At 50.6% G+C, this 16,335-nt stretch overlaps 1 protein-coding gene across 1 annotated transcript; it reads left to right on the top strand.

Annotated features, from left to right (window-relative positions):
* Nucleotides 1–513: 513 nt before the first annotated feature.
* PTPN22 (protein tyrosine phosphatase non-receptor type 22) lies at nucleotides 514–16,246 on the top strand. Its single transcript, XM_054517299.1, is given in 23 exon segments — nucleotides 514–600; nucleotides 2,782–2,890; nucleotides 3,825–3,901; nucleotides 4,881–4,976; nucleotides 5,193–5,231; nucleotides 5,640–5,711; nucleotides 5,789–5,848; nucleotides 6,220–6,362; nucleotides 7,160–7,226; nucleotides 8,171–8,248; nucleotides 8,823–8,915; nucleotides 10,235–10,311; nucleotides 11,203–11,249; nucleotides 11,252–11,653; nucleotides 11,656–11,934; nucleotides 12,944–13,060; nucleotides 13,190–13,320; nucleotides 14,013–14,040; nucleotides 14,432–14,512; nucleotides 14,806–14,909; nucleotides 15,596–15,626; nucleotides 15,725–15,802; nucleotides 16,107–16,246. Coding segments are annotated over 23 exon segments (2,361 nt in total). The 3' UTR covers nucleotides 16,172–16,246.
* Nucleotides 16,247–16,335: the final 89 nt, after the last annotated feature.

The following is a 16,335-nucleotide window of genomic DNA, read 5'->3' as shown; positions in this document are numbered from 1 at the left end:
TTGGAGCAACCTGGGATAGTGGAAGGTGTCCATGCCCATTGAAACGAGCTTTAAGGTCCCTTCCAGCCCAAACCATTCTGGGATTCTACGTTAAAAGCATGGAGGGGAACCGTGGATTTTCCGTTCTGTTTTATGGACTCTCCCAACCACATTCCAGGTTTGAAGCCTTCCTGGGATGTCAATGCTGCCACAGTTGCCCCCTGTGCTCACCCCTGGGTACCCCTGGCAGGGATGGCTGAAGGAATTGGGGTGGCGGTGGTGTCCATCATGTCCCTCCCCTTGTCCTGGGTGCTGCCCACCCCGTGCCAAGTGGGGCTGGTTTGAGCAGAGGGTGCCAGGGCCCCGTGCTGTGCCTTGTGTTGTTTGACCAGGATTATCTGCCACGCACTAATTTCCTCTGGGGCTGTGATGAAGTCAGAAAACCACAGGCAGCTCTCCCCGGCGGCGCCTTCCGCTGCGGATCACTTGACATGTCCCGTCCCAGGAGGGCCAGGCCAGGCACGCTGCGGCACCATGGACCAGAGGGAGATCCTGCTCCAGAACCTGGAAAGGGCCCAGGGCAAGAAGCTCAACAAAGGAGAGTTTGCAGAGGAGTTTTTGGTGAGTTCTCTCAGGGCTTGGCTCGGTGTTTCAGCTCGTGTCGGAGGGAATCGCTCAGTCACCTCCTAAACCTGGCACAGTGAGATTTTCTAGGAGTTTTATAGCAGACACCCAGAAGTTAACTGGGCTAAGAGGAGTGTAAAGACGTGATAGAAATTTAGTCATCTGCATTTGAACTCTTTGCTTTTTAAACTAATCACCCGAGTGCTTCCTGTTTTCTGCTTGGTGAATGCACTTGTTGGGACATGGTTTCACTTTGCCGGGTAACAGAACTGGGGGGACAGGGAGGAATATGGAGCCTCTGGCCCTGGTGCCACAACTGGGGATACAGGGAGGAACATGGAGCCTCTGCCCTTTCTCCCCATTGCATTGTTAGACCCGTGGCACACGAGTTCCTGCCAGGCGTCTCTGGTTTCGCCTTGCCTTAGCTTGTTCCTATAGAGCACAGGTTGCCCAAGGGAGCTGTGGCTGCCCCATCCCTGGAAGTGTCCAAGGCCAGGGTGGAAAGGGCTTGGAACAACCTGGGAGAGCAGCAGGTGTCCCTGCCCATGGCAGGGGGTGGAATGAGATGAGCTTTAAGGTCCCTTCCAACCCAAACCATTCTGGGATCTGTGTGCTCTGCGTCCAGCAATGCTCCTGGCCCCTCCTGGAAGCTGCTTTCTTGTTCCCTCAAGGCAAAAGCTGGACAAAATGCTGATGGCTCCCACCTCCCCCTGTGTCCTGCATTGCCCTGAATCTGTGAGCTCTCTGATGTATTTTTGGTTTGGGTGCCAGGGCTGAGGCTCAGATGCCAATGCACCCTCTCATGGCTAAAGCTGGTGGCTGGAGGTGGCCCTTGGTGTATCAGCTGGAGGCTCTGACAGGCTGCCTGGGCTGCTCTGACAGGCAGTGACATTGCCCAGCTCTCACAGATGCAGAGAAGGGCAAAGCTGTGAGATCTGAGACGTGTCAAGCACTGGACTGACCCTGGCAGTGGGCTCTGGGTTACTGAGGGGTCTCCACAAGCTCCAGCCCTGCTCTGTCATACCAGCAAAATCTGGCCCTTCAAACACTTGGGGAAAGCTGAGTGCTTGGTTTCCAGGTGTCTGGGGTGGAGGGAAGTGATTAATCTGAGCCTGCAGTGACAGTCTGTTGTTCCATGGAACAAAGTGCTGTCACTGCCGGCTGAGTTTCCCCTCTCTCTGCCCGGTGTCTGTGTGTGTGAGGCTGTGGGCTCTGAGCCTGCTGCTCAGGCTGGCTCCAGCAGCCTGATGTATTCATTTCTGATCAAAATGGCAGGTGGAAATGGTCAAGGCTGCATTTCCTGGTTTATGGGATAAGATCTCAAAGACACCTGATTTGTGGCTGCTTTTGCAAGGCAGTGGCCTCAGCAGGCCACCATGCTGGCTTATTTCCAAACATGACAGATATATCCATGCCATTCCTGCACCCCAATTCCTGCCCTCTCCTTGTGGGACCAAGCATTTTTATGTGCGAATTCTGGTGATGTTACTATAAATGATAGAGTTTCATTAGGATCTCCTTTTTCTGTTTGTGCAGTCTCACAGCTGGGCACTGCTGGGCACTGGTAACAAATAGTGTTATTTAGGAGCTGGTGGCAGTGAAATAAAATTCCGTGCTTTACCAGGAGAAAGATGCTTTAACTCCCTCTGAGTGCTGCAGCCTTATCCTTCAATTGAAAGAGATGAGAGGTTTGCAGGCCTGAGGGTCTGTCCCAGGACTCCTTGTCTTTGACCAGTCCATGGAGCCACTCTGTTGCAGCTTCCTGAGCTCCCTTTGTGACTTGAGCATCACTGCTTCCAGCTACAGATGGGAGCATCTCTACCAAAGCGAGAAAAATCAATAGATTTACCTGTCTTTTCTGGCATCATTTGATGAAGGTGCTTTGACATTGCCACTCCTCTGATCTGGGTGCCATTTGAGCGGCTCCCCTGGGCCTCTCTCACTTGTGAGATGCTTTTGTCACTTCACAAGCCGACGTGTGGGCACTGCCTCAGCACACACTTTCCACCCTTCACAAGGCTCTCAGAAGGTTCTGTCTCTATTCTTGCTCTGAGCAAAGCCACTCAGGGAAGAATTGATGGTGGTAGCAAACGTGACCCCTGGAGACCTTCATGCGCTCTCTAGTAGGGAGCTGGCTGCAGCACGTCTGCTGTAATTTGTTCCACTCTTTTATCACAGAAGCTGAAGAGACAGTCAACAAAGTACAGGTCGGATAAAATCTACCCCACAGCAGCGTCTGAGCAGCCAGAGAATGTCAAGAAGAACAGATACAAGGACATCTTACCTTGTAGGTTGGAAATGGCACATGTTCCTACTCAGCCTTGTGTTTTTCTTGCTTTTCTTGTTCTCATTCTCTGGTGCCTGCCTGCACAGCTGTTGTATGTGAGCATCTCACTGCTGTCTGTTGGCTTTGAGTCCTGCTCCTCAGATTTAGGGCTTTGGCTGCTGCAGCGCCTGCTCTGGAGGACTTTGGCACAAGTCAACACTGTCAGGCACATGGTGGGATTTTGGGGATGATCTGTGCAGGGATGGGAGTTGGATTCTATGATCCTTGTGGGTCCTTTCCAAATTCAGGATACTCTGTGATATTTCTACAGACAGAAGAACTTCTATTCCTGAGGAAACACATCCTCCAGTGATAATCCCTGCAAGTTTCTGGTTAGCACTGTAGCCACTTGCATCCAAAGGCCTCTGGACAGTGATGTTTCCACAATGTGCAAAGCAGACAGCAGGCAAACCCTGCTGAGGCTTCCCTTGGTGCAGTGGTCTCCAAAGGACTCTGTCCCAGCATCAGAGCAGACTGTCTCTTTTGACCATTCCAGCTCGGAAAAGAAAGTAAATCACAGAATCATTAAGGTTGGAAAAGACCTCCAGGATCAGGTCCAGCTTTCAGACCTTTGTATCTGACCCCACAGACCTGGTGTGAGCCTGGAGTGCTGTTGGGTGGTTTTGGGCTTGGCTTGCTGCACGGTCAGAGGGGATCAGCATTTCATGGGGCGGTGGCAGCACCTGCAGCTCTCCCCTAAAACCTGCCCCACTCTCCAAAAGGATCTTGCCCATCCCCTGTGCGTGTAGGCAGCAGGGCTGAGGGAGGTGTGGGGGGACATCAGCTGCTTGCACAGCCTTGCACCCACCCTGCATGGGCTCTCTGATGTGGTGCTGCCCCCAAGGGCTCAGTGACCTTGAAGAGCAGACACTGACTGCTTCCCCTGCTTTTGCAGTTGACCACAGCAGAGTGGAGCTGTCCCTGATTACGTCAGACACAGATTCTCATTACATCAATGCCAACTTCATCAAGGTTTGCCTCTTTTGTGGTGTTTTGTTGTCCTGCAAAGGTGTTGGTGGTGCCACCTGGGTGGGTTGTGCCAGGAGGAGCAGGTTGGGGGCTCTGCAGTAGTTTCTGGGCTGTACTCAAGGATAACTGAGGGAAGAAGATGAGTGAGCCCTCCAGAAAGCCCCTGGGCAGCACAGAGGCCACAGGGCAAGGGACACACTCATGCCGGGGGTGGAACACTTTGTGGTTCTCAGCCCCAACTTCCTCGTCGCCTTTGCTGCCTTTGGTGGGTGACAGTGGTGCAAAACTGCCTGTGGCCAGAGTCACCTGGGCTGAAACCAGTGCAGAGGCAGGAAACCTTGCAGGGCTGCACGGCTGGGACCCGCTGCTGCTGGGGCGAGCAGCAGGGCAGATCAGTGTGGGACAGGGCTCCTTGTGCAGCTCCACCACTCCTGGGGCTGTCCTGGGCCTGCAACCCTTCTCTGACTGACAGGTGGATGGATGGATGGATGGATGGATGGATGGATGGATGGATGGATGATGGATGGATAGATAGATAGATAGATAGATAGATAGATAGATAGATAGATAGATAGATAGATAGATAGATAGATAGTTCCCTTCATTCTCCATGACGGTGACCGATGGCCCAGGGCTCTGTGTGACCTGACTGCAGAAGATTCCCAACAGGATCACAGTTCATTCTTTGGCCATCAGCAACAGAGCTGTGGCCCCATCACCTCCAAGCTCCCAGAGGTGCTGTTAGAGCTGGTGCTGGTTCTGGGAGCAGATCTCAGCTCAATCTCAGCTCCCCAGCTTGGCCCTGCCTTTGTTTTGCATACCAGTGCTTGAGTTAATCTATGTACCCAAAATTCAACTCTGTGAAAGTCCTTCTAAATCCTTAATGGGCTTGCTGGTAGAAGTAAATTCAGAGAGAGGAATGACTTTATTTCTGCTGGTGAACTATGCACAGATGTGTCCATGTCTGGTTTGAATGTTCCAGGGTGTCTATGGGCCAAGAGCATACATTGCAACCCAGGGTCCTCTCCCCACTACTGTCACTGACTTTTGGAGGATGATTTGGGAGTATGAAGTCCTGGTAAGGTGCAGATTTATATTTAGATATAAAGCTTATATGTCCTTTTTTTTTTAAAGAAAAGTTGCCTTTCCAGTCAGAAGTCCTTTGTTGGGACTCAGGGGAAGGCAGCCCACAGTTTCCTTATCACTGATAAGTACCCACAAGAGATTAGTTTAATTTTGCTGCCTGGATAAGAAACTCATGTTCAGCCTTTTCTAATGAGCCTTCTTCCTGCAGGTCGTGGTCATGGCTTGTATGGAGTTTGAAATGGGGAAGGTGAGTAGCGTGTCACAGATGGCCCTGAGTGCCAGGGCAGGGTGAGAGGTGCAGATTTTTTATTAAATCCCAGAGTGACAGCAAGTTTCTGTTTGATATAAGCTGATTTTTGGGTGTCCAGCTGCAAATGGTCCCTGGGAGATGTCCCTGCCCATGGCAGAGGGTGGAAGGAGATCTTTAAGGTCCCTTCCAACCAAACCAGTCTCTGATCCCATGAAATTCTTCAGCCATTTCCAGCAGCGTAGGGAATCTCTCTGGAAAGGGAAATCCCACAGTGGCAGCTCCAAGGAAGGGGAGGCTGGAGCTGGACAGCAGCAAGAGCTGAGCCTCTTCCCAGAGTGAATTTTGTCCTGAAAATCGCAAAAGGGCCAGTGGGGAATAACCAAACACATGTGCTTGTCCCAACAGAAGAAATGTGAGCGGTACTGGGCGGAGGTGGACGGGTCCCCCCTGCAATGTGGCCCTTTCTCCATCACCTGTGTGAGTGCAGCCACCCCAGCAGCCTGTCCCACCTCAGGGAACCACAGAAAATCTGACTCTGACTGCTTCTTCTGCAGGAGGCTGAGGAGAGGAGGAATGAGTATGTGATTAGAACTTTAAAGGTGACCCTGAATGAGGTAAGGAGGAAAGGTCAAGGCAGAAAGTGTACCTGGGCTGGCTTTGTTATATAAATAATATATTAAAATATGGTACATTCTGTGCAGAAAATTTTACATTGGTCAGGCTGCCGAATTAGATTTGACAGCAGTCGAGGGAACAAAGGAAGTAAAAAATTCATTAACTCAGACTTCAGTTTCTGAAGCTGTTTGTCAGTCATGGCAAATCAGGCTCTGGGCGAGTGGGGCCAAGGATGTCATAAAACAGCTCCTGCAGCAAAACCAACTGCAAACTGCTGCTCTGCCCTTTGCCTGCTGCTGCAGATGGCAGCTGGGGATGGAGCAGAAATCCAGCTCCCCTTGCTGTGCCTGCCAGTGCTTTTCTCCTGCAGGCAGCCCGCACCATCTTCCACTTCCACTACAAGAACTGGCCAGACCACCACGTGCCCTCGTCCATCGAGCCCATCCTGGAGCTCGTCAGGGACATTCGCTGCTACCAGCCCGATGACAGGGTCCCTGTCTGCATCCACTGCAGGTGGGTGAGCTGGCTGCCAGCAGGGAGGGGCTGCTGGTCCCCAGAGCCCCTTGCTCCACGTCCCGCGGGTCACAGGGACAAGCCCATAGCCAAGCTCCTCTTGTAGGGAGCCCTAAGGCAAAGGGGGACAGCCAGCACGGCCAGGGGGCAGGGAAGGAGGGAGCAGCAGGCCAGCAATAGAATCACAAAACCATGGAATTGTTTACGTTGGGAAAGTCCCTTAAGATGCTCGAGTCCAATAATTGGCCCAGCACTGTCAAGGCCGCCACTAAACCATGTCCTCAAGTGCCACATCTACACATCTGTTCAATGGTGACTTTACCACTGCCCTGGGCAGCCTGTGCCAGTGCCTGATAATGCTTTTGGTGGAGAAATTTTCCCTAATATGCAATCTAAACCTCCCCTGAGGCAACCTGAGGCCATTTCCTCTTGTCCTGTCCCTTGTTAGTTGGGAGAAGAGACCAACACCCGGCTGGCTGCACCCTCCTGTCAGGGAGTGAGACTGTCTGGGTCACAGACCACCACCACTGGCCATGCCCACGTGTGGCTGGTGACCACAGGAGGAGATGAGCTGTTCTCAGGGCATGAGCTCTGCCTCCCAACCCTGTGCAGCAGAGCCCTGCGTGGGCTGAAGCTGCAGCATCCTGCGGGTCTGCAGGATGTGTGTGGGACAGCAGGGTCCCAGGTGGCTGTGAGTGCTCTCCAAACATCCCTGTGAGAAGCACAGCGTGCCCAGGCCGTGCCCTGTGCCCAGGCCGTGCCCTGTGCCCAGACTGTGCCCTGTGCTGTCATTGCAGTGCTGGCTGTGGCAGAACCGGCGTCATCTGCGCCATCGACTACACCCAGAAGCTGCTGAAGGATGGGGTGAGTGCCAGCCCCCCGTGCCCCCATGACCCCTGCACCCCTCTGTCCCTCCCCAGCCTTCTCTGTGCCCTCCAGCCCCTCTGACTGTGCTCAGGGGGATTTCAGGGGGATGGGAGCTCCCCATGGAGAGCGGCAGTGGCCCCAGTGCCGATTGCCCACCCCCAGTTTGTGCCACCCCTCTCTCTTCAGGCACTGACAGCATCACCCCAGTGGGGCAGAAATCCCCCCTCCACTGCTCCCTCTGGCCAGGCCCTCAGCTCACAGCCCGTGGTCCTGTGCTGACCTTCACTCTTCAATGCATCTTTACTGTTTGCCTCTCCCCACTCACCCATCAGATATTCAGTGTTTCCAAGCCAGCCCCTTGCTTTACTCTGACTCTCCAGTAATGGTACAGGCAGCGATCCCCAGCCTCAGGGCAGGTGCTCAGAGGAGAACCTGCTCTGTTCCACAGCTCCCTGGACCCATGCAGCTGGGAAACCGGTGTCACGTCCTTCCTGCTGCCCACAGCTGTTATAAAAAGGGTATTTTCTGTGGAGTGTGAGACAGGAGGGAGGAGAATGATTTCTAATAAATAAAATAGCACTTTAAGCAGGTTCTTTGTTAAAAATTATTGCAGTAGCAGGCCTGGATTTCAGGCAGTGCTCTGAACTGCATCATGACTTGGAAGTTTCGTGGAATTAGACCTGTCTGTAAATTTTTATCAGAGAAATCATAGAAATGATTGAAAGATTTGGGTTGGAAGATCTTAAGAATCCTTTCTTTCCAGTCCCTCCTGTCCAGCCTGGCCTTGGACACTTCCAGGGATCAAGGGGCAGCCACAGCTTCTCTGGGCTTCCTGTGACAGGGCCTGCCCACCCTCACAGGGAAGAATTCCTTCCCAATTTTAAATCTAAATATCTCCTTTTTTAGTTTAAAACCATTTTGTCTTTTCCCTTTCCCACCAGATTGTTCCAGTGAACTTCAGCGTTTTCAACCTGATCCAGGAGATGCGCACACAGAGACCCTGCATAGTGCAGACCAAGGTGTGTTTGTCACCGCTGCTCCATGCTGGCCCTTCACCTTTCCCCACAGCAGGGAAACCCAGAGCAGCAGAGCTGCTGGGAGCCGGGGTGTGGAGACGTTGTGCAAAGTCCCTTTTCCGAGCAGAACAATGACTTGGCAGAAGTTGATTTGGTAGCTGAGCGTTTCCCTGTGGACAGCTGGGCCAGCGCTCGCACTGGGATTTATCAAATGCTTACACTGTGAAACCAGGGACTGTCCAGGCAATAAAGTGGGAACTTTCCTCAGCTGCAACAGACTGAAGAGGAAGCTCAATGCAGAACAGCGCTGTTTGCACACCCAAAATCCCCCAGATGCCTCAGTGTGAGCCCTGTGAGAGCTGTGGCTTCTGCCTCTTCTCAAAACTCACACCCTGCCGACGGACAGGAAAGGCACCTTCTCTCAGGGTGATGCTTGCTTGGGAAGAGGTGGCCATTCACAAGTGGCCATTCACAGATGCCCATTCACAGGGGTGATGCTTGCTTGGGAAGAGGTGGCCATTCACAGGTCCCACCAGTGCTGTCTGTCACAGTTTCTGTCTGTCTGTCTGGAATGCAGGAGCAGTATGAGCTGGTTTACGATGCCGTGATCGAGCTCTTCAGGAGGCAGATTCAAGCACTCGATGCCCAGAAAGATTCTGCTGCTTCACAGGTAAAAGTCACAGGACAAACACGCTGCCTCTTGCAGCCTGGGCTCTCCAGCTCTAACCTCATTTCCTGCTGCAGATCTGGGGTGAATTCCCATATTTTCTACTCCCCTTGATACCCAAACTAAGTCTCTTTTGATGTTAACCCATGAGAATCCAGCTCTTCCCCTGAATGTGCAATGCTTGTCACAAACAAGACCTAGATTTTCTTCAGTCTCAAAACAATTTTCTATTTTCTATATATTTTGATGATTGTTTAATGTCATGAGTGAATAGAACAGCACGAATTTTCTACAGGACTGGCTGATTTCCATGGGGAAGTGCCAGTGAAACTTGAGGGATTTTCAGACCAGGTTGGGAAGGTCCAGGTTGGGAAGTTTGGGATCACAAGGCAGTGAGGCTGGAAGTGTTACCTCATGTTTGCTAGAGAGGGAATCAGCACTACAGCCTGTCTGTGGGTGGGCATAGGGGGAAATATCTTGTAAAAAAACATGGCAAAGTCTCACAAATCTGTTACACCTCTGAGGAAAAGAAATGTGGTCTTGGTGTGAAGTTGCACGTTAACAGGAATAGCCAAAACCTCTCTGGTTGAGGTTTTCTTTGCTCTTGCTGTTCTGTGACTGCTGACATGAGCCTCGCTGCATCAAATCCAGGAAAGTAAATGCATCACAGCAAAGCCTGGAAGGTCACAGTGAGCTCATTTTGTCAGAAACTTTTATCTCAAAAATTGGGAAGGGGATCCTGCCATGGGACTCATGCCTCAGTTTTGCCATAGGATTTGCAGTTCAGTTCCAAGCCAGAGCTGAGTGAGAAAAGAACCCTAAAAAGCCTCTTTGGACTGGTTAAGGACAGTTTGTGAGCAAAGGTCACACAGGGCTGACACAAAATGAATGCAGAGGACTTTTCAAGTCAGGATGTGGTTTTGTAGCTGTTGCCCAAACCTCTCGCTCCCTTAAACCTCCCTGTCCTCTGAGGACACTGTGCAGAGCAGGGGGATGGCCATGAGCTGGTGTCATGCACAAAATCAGCACCCAGCTTGCCCAGTGTGGGCTCCTGAAGGCAAAGTGTCTGCACAGGCTGCCTGCCAGCTGTTTGGCACAGCTGGATGGTTGTGGGGCTCGCTGTACTCTCATTTCAGAAAGGTGCTGGCAGAGTTGCTCTGCAGAAAGTTCTGCCTGCAGTTTTCAGCTCCACCTTGGTGTCATTTCCCAAGTGCTTTAGTAATTAGAAGTATTTGGCAAAATCCCAGCTCCTGAAGCAGCACGTTTGTGTTCTTTACATTCTGCCTCCTCACTCCTGTTTGCAAACATTTCCTTTTCCCCAGGAAGGAGCAGGGCATCCTGTAGCCAAGCCAGTCCTGACTCCAGTGGAAGACATTTATGGCCTGAGTTCCCTCACCTGGTAAGCCCCAGCACAAGTATCCCTGGCTGGTATTTGCAGTCACCCACACAATTTCAGAGAGAGGAACTTCTTGGTGTGTGCTCTGGAACACTTTACCCGCTTTGACTCTCTCGTTTGCTCCTAACATAATTCATGGAATCATAAAGGTTGGAAAAGTCTTCTGAGACCACCAAGCACAACCATTAACTGCCAGGTCCAACACTAAGCCGTGTCCCCAAGTGCCACATCTACATGTTTGATGAGCACTTCCATGGATGGTGTTCCCACCACTTCCCTGGGCAGCCTGTTGCAATGCCTCATCACCCCCTCAGTGATGAAACTTTTCCTAATTTCCTACTAATTCCTGCTCTTCTCACTGATGTGTCTCAGCCTCTTCCCTGTGTGCCATTTGCAGTCCCCTTCTTCTGCCCTGGGCTTTGTGTCACTCACTGCCTCACATATGAACTGAAAACAGTATAAAACAGTATATAGAAGTCTCATGAACGTGGAGGCTGGCATGGGATTCCCCCACACTGGTCCCATCTTCCATCTGCACATTCCACCCCAGTGCCCCTTGCTGCAGGAGTTGCAATCCTGAGGATGCAGCAGCTTCCCAATGCCAGCAGCTTCCAAGGGTGGTGGGATCTCTCTGTGGACATGTTTGGGATTTCAGCATCTGCTTTCTGTAAATAATTTTGCCTTTTTGTTCAGTTTGCTGACATCAAGGGGCCTCCTCTGTTCGCCATTTAATGGTGTTGAAATGGAGAATGGAGCACAGCCTTGCTCAAGGCTGGGCTCTGCATTTCTGAGGGAATTGCTCCTGGCAGCAGTGCTGTGGGCTCTGTTAGTGGGCTAACACTTTCTGAGCCCTCCCTGGCTCTGACTCCACACTTTATTGTGCTTTTCCTGCAGCTCAGAGCCAGAGGAGCAGACCCCAGACCAACACCTCCCTCCACAGCAGATGGGCACCAACATCTCCCTCCGGTGGCACAGAGCAAAATGTCCCTGCCCTCACTGTGTGCCCCAGGGGCACAGCCCCGCTCTGCCAGGGAGGTGCCCCCCATCAGACAGGCCATCTCCTTCGGGGCTCTGAACTTCTCCAGCTGCACCAAGGCAGCTGCTGGCGAGCCCTGGGGTGCTGGGGGCGCCCCTCAGAAACGCTGCAGCTGGGAGCTGGAGCTGCAGCTGCCCCCAAAGGGAGCAGGCAGGAGGGCACCTGGTGCCAGAGCACCTCTGGCATGGACTGTATCGACCCCTCTAGGCCTGGGGCAGCGGGGAGAGGGCTGGGAATGGGATGCAGGGGATGCCAAGCCTGTTTGGAGTCCCCAGTGGCCAAAAGGTCACTCGAGCTTCCAGGATGGATTTTCCCTGTGGACCTGAACCCCTCCAGACGAGCAGCAGATGCCCCCTCAGGCCACAGGAAGCAGGGGCAATGCCCTCACCCTTCCCTGTGCTCAGCAGAAGACCCCTACTTCTCATCACTATCTCCAGAGGACCCTGTGTCCCCCGTGTTTCCCTTTCTGGGGGGGCAGGATGAGCTCCTCCCTTCGTGCTCTGCCAGTGCCCCCCTACAGCCCACCACAGCCAGCTCCCCATCACCCCACCACGCTCCCCCGGCCAGGAGAGGACCTGCTCCTCGGGTAAGTGCTACTGGGACAAGGGGACACATGGGACCAGCTTGCTCTGGACCTGGGGCGTGCTGGAGGGAGTGGTTGGTGTGGTCATCTGGTGTCCAGGCAGGGCTGTAGCTTCTCCTCAGGACTGGGCTCTCATGGGAGCTGAGGGAGCGACTGGTTTCATCCTCACACTCTTCATCCTGCCTGAATCTTTCCCACAAACATTCTTAGAGCGGTGTAATTTTGGGGTTTGCGTTACACAGCTGCTCTGAACCACTGTGTCACCTCACAACAGCTCTCACAGGGAGGCAGGGGTGGTGCTGACCAATTCTTAACACCAAGGTACTCCAAAAAGCATTCAGAAAGCTCCCAGAAATGGTTTTCTCTAAGGATCTAGTTTTCAGGTCTTTGCTGCAGAGTGTCACGTGGGGGACACTGAAATCTCACCAAGATTGAGAGATCCAGGACTTCAGGGGCCCTGAGCAACCTGGGTGACACCCCTGCCCATGATGGGGGTGTTGGATCTAAATGGTTTTAATGATTTTCCCTTCCAACCCAACCCATTCCATGATTCCATGATTCATCACAAGTGTTTTGCCCAGATCTGTAGCATTACATCCACCACGTGTCATATGAGGAAGGTGGAATTATTCCTTGTTCTGGTTAGTCCTGGTTCAATCAGACATTTCCTACTGCCCACAGCTTTGGCACTTGCTCCACTTTGTCCTGCCCAGACGTCTCAGTGTCACAAAGACGTGCTCGTTATCCTGGTGTTCTTGGGGACTCCTGGAGGTGCAGCCCAAGCCAAGCAGCAGCAGAACCAACCACCAGCTGCATGCCTGGCTCTGTGCTGGGTTATGCTCATTTTCCTTGTGCAGTTGGTGCTGGGAGTTATTTGGATGTTTAACCACAGTTCAGAGGTGTTTAACCTCAATCTCTGGTGCGTGGCAGGGCAGGAGCAGCCCCCTCCCCTACACAGCTCTGTGGTCCTCCCATGTCCTGCCATGCCAGTAACCAGTCTGTGTCTCTCCAATCAGCCCCCCTGCCACAGCCTGATGATGATGATGATGATGATGATGATGATGATGATGATGATGATGCTCCACCCCTGCCCCAGCGCACCCCCGAGTCCTTCATTGTGGCCAGTGAGGCAGGTGAGTGATTAACAGCATTAAATGTGGGGCTGAGCAGCACTGGGGGCTCACCCAGCCCCGGGGTGGTTCTGTAGCATCTGGCAGTGCCTGGGATGAGGAATGATCTCTCTGGTGTTCAACTGCTTCCAGGGCAATTTCCTCAGGCCACTCCAGATTTCCAGATTCCAGACAGAAATCCAAATATTGGAACCTCCTGGGAGTGGAGTGGTGAGTCTCACTCAGAGGGGTTTCATGACCCTGTGAGACTGAGACCATGTAAGGTACAAGTGGCTTTTTACCTCTTTCCTGGCACTATTCCTATGCCAAACTCCTTCTGTGAGAAAGACTCTAGATTTTGGCACTTTGTACTTGCCATAAACTATTTCATAGAATCACAGAATCATGGAATAGTTTGGGTTGGAAGGGAATCTTAAGAAAATCCCATTCCACCCCCTGGCCATGGGCAGGGACACCTTCCACGAGAACAGGAAGGTGTCCCTGAGAACACCTTCCTGTCCAGCCTGGCTTTGAACACTTCCAGGGATTTCAGGGCTCAGGATTGGAAAGAAGATGGGGTCTCAGTCCAGCCCCTTCTTATCAATGTCTAATTTACTCCAAACATTATTTTTTGGGATTCTAAAACCAGTACAAGGTAATAGACATATTGTCCCTCCTTTAGAGAAGGATAATGAGCATATGACATTAGTTTTCTGCTGAGCTTCACCAGCCCTGTGGAACCAACAGGAGCTGAACAAAATTTAGGCATCTGTTGATGATCCCATAGCTGAGTGACAGCTCTGTGAAGTGGAAGAATGAGGCACAAGTCTGTCTTCCTCTACACAAGTGTGGAGGTGTGTGTGGGAGGGTGTTTGCACATCACATCCTTTCCTCATCTTCTGTGGCTTCCTTGTGTGCAAGAAAACAACATTTGGATGTGGGAATTTTAAATACCTGCCTTGTGTTTTGTTTCCAGAGTGTGAAGCTTTGGAGCCCACGAACAGGTATAAGTTTAACACTGGGATAATCTTTGGAATTAAGACCTGCTTTTTTCCTGAAACTGCTTTATTTAGCAACTGTGTTTAGGATCTGTGCTCAGTGCAACGGAAATTGTTGCTAAATAGTTCTGCATCCAAATAGTTCTAACCAGAACTAAACAGTTCTGCAAACAAGTGAACTGGTAGTTTTACATTTCCTAATCAGCTCCTGCCTCATCCTGTTCATGAGGATGCCCCTTGCAGCCTCCTCTTTGTCTGCATGTTGCTCGTTTCCTTTGAGACAACAGAGATAAGCTGGTTGCTTCTAACACATGTAAATATATATATATATATATATATATATATATATATAAAATTTTAAAGCTAGGTAACCAACTCTTTTATCTTTGCTTTACAGAGACAGCCCAGGATGGCTCCAATTCTCCTCCTCCGCTCCCTGAAAGAACCCCGGAGTCGTTTGTTCTCGCTGAGGCAGCAAGTGAGTGCTGAGCTCTTTTCTCAGGATCTGACTGATGTTTTACACTCACACCTGAACCTCGAGGTTTCTGAGAGCGTGGCCCACTTGTTCAAAGCATTACCAGGCAGTGCTTCAGCACTTCCCTGCAGGAGAGTTCAGCAAATACAACGAAAATAAACACAAGTAGGGAACCTGCAGAAAATTTCTAGAACTGCTGCATTAGAGGAGATGAAAAGCAGCAACAAAGCACTTGGAAAAAAGCAGGAGGATTTGTGAATGACCACTGAAAATGTACATATTATGTATGTTCCCAGGTCTCCAGCCTGCTGCAAGAAATTCCTCGGGTCCTGCAGGTTTGGAGAACAAGGGCTCAGGAACATCCTCCAAAGAACTCATTAAATGCTTCAGGAGGAGCAAGGTAAAAGAAACAAAAGGTGGGGAAAAAAGGGAGAGAGAAGAGCTCTGGCACAGTTGGTGCTGCTCTCTCACTGGTCACTGGGGGAACAGGGCTTGCTTCAAGGGTGCTTGTGTTCAGGGCAAGAAAACAAGAATAATAAAAATATTCTGGTGTGGAACTGCAAACACCCACCCTGTCTGCACTGGGAACGGGGTAACCCAGCTTTGGCATTCCATCCACTTGGGGTTCCAGCTCCCCTGGGAAAAAGCTGCTCCAGTGGGGTCTGAGCCTGCCCTACAAGGACAGAACCATGGCCAGCCCCCTCTTGCTGCTGTTCATTCTCCCCGTGAGATTGTACTTTGGGATGTAAGGGTGGAACAGAAAAGCACTGGAGGAAAACAGCAAGGAAAATACAAACTGGAGGCATTTGGGATGACAAACAGCCAAAGAGAGTGGCACAAAGTTTGTTTTTTATGAAATGTGTACTTGTGCAATTTTATGAAGTGCGATACTTGTTTTTATGAAATGTGATACTTGTACATTTACCAGTGAATTCCCACAGTAGCTAATCTATTTATACATGTACATTTATCAGTGTTTTTATACATGTGCATTACCAGCAAATTCCCTTTACCACACTAGCTGATCCGTTGCTTCACACATTTTTTTCTGATTAGCTTTTTTCCATTTTGTTTTTTTTTTTACAGAGCTTGAAAATATTGAAAAATGTGAGAAAAAGTAAGTTTTCAGGCTAATATCTTTGCAATGGCTTTAAGCAAGTATTTAAATGTGTGGGACCAGTGACCAGCTGCTCCAGTCTCATTTTTTATTTCTAGGCATCTGCAGTCCATCTTCACTGACAAAATCATCAGAACCTGCCCCAACAAACTCTCCGAGGTCTTTCCTTAACTTTGGTATGTTTTGCTCTTCATATTTTGGTAGGAAGAACCTGGTTCTTGGAAGTTTAAATGCCAGGCAGAACACTTACAAACTACAAATATTTCAAATAATGCTCATTGGGTTTTACACTTTTCGTTTTCACACATTTACAACTTTATTTGTAACTACAAGATGTTGCTTTTCTGTCATATCTTAACCCTTGGGAAAGATCTGAAATTGCAAGTATTTTCAATTCCTGTGTTATTTTAAGGGATTACATAATCAGCATCTGTAACATACAGAATTTGTTGCATTAAAAAACTCATAATTTCTTCCTAGGCTTTGCAAATCGATTTTCAAAACCTAAAGGACCAAGAAATCCACCCCCAGCATGGAATATTTAGATGTATTTTACAGACTTGGCGCTGCAGATTTGTGAAGTCATCCTGAAATACTTGGAATGCCCATCCCAGTGAAGCTTCCACCAAAATAAACACATCCAAAGCTGTTACACGGTATTGGCAGCTCAGGCACTACTTGCACATTCACTGAATTTAAAACTGGAGCT

This window comes from Molothrus ater, chromosome 25 (assembly GCF_012460135.2).
Source record: "Molothrus ater isolate BHLD 08-10-18 breed brown headed cowbird chromosome 25, BPBGC_Mater_1.1, whole genome shotgun sequence".
NCBI lineage: Eukaryota > Metazoa > Chordata > Aves > Passeriformes > Icteridae > Molothrus > Molothrus ater.
Note: the sequence above shows the minus strand (reverse complement) of the source record. Positions and strands in the feature narration are given on the sequence as shown.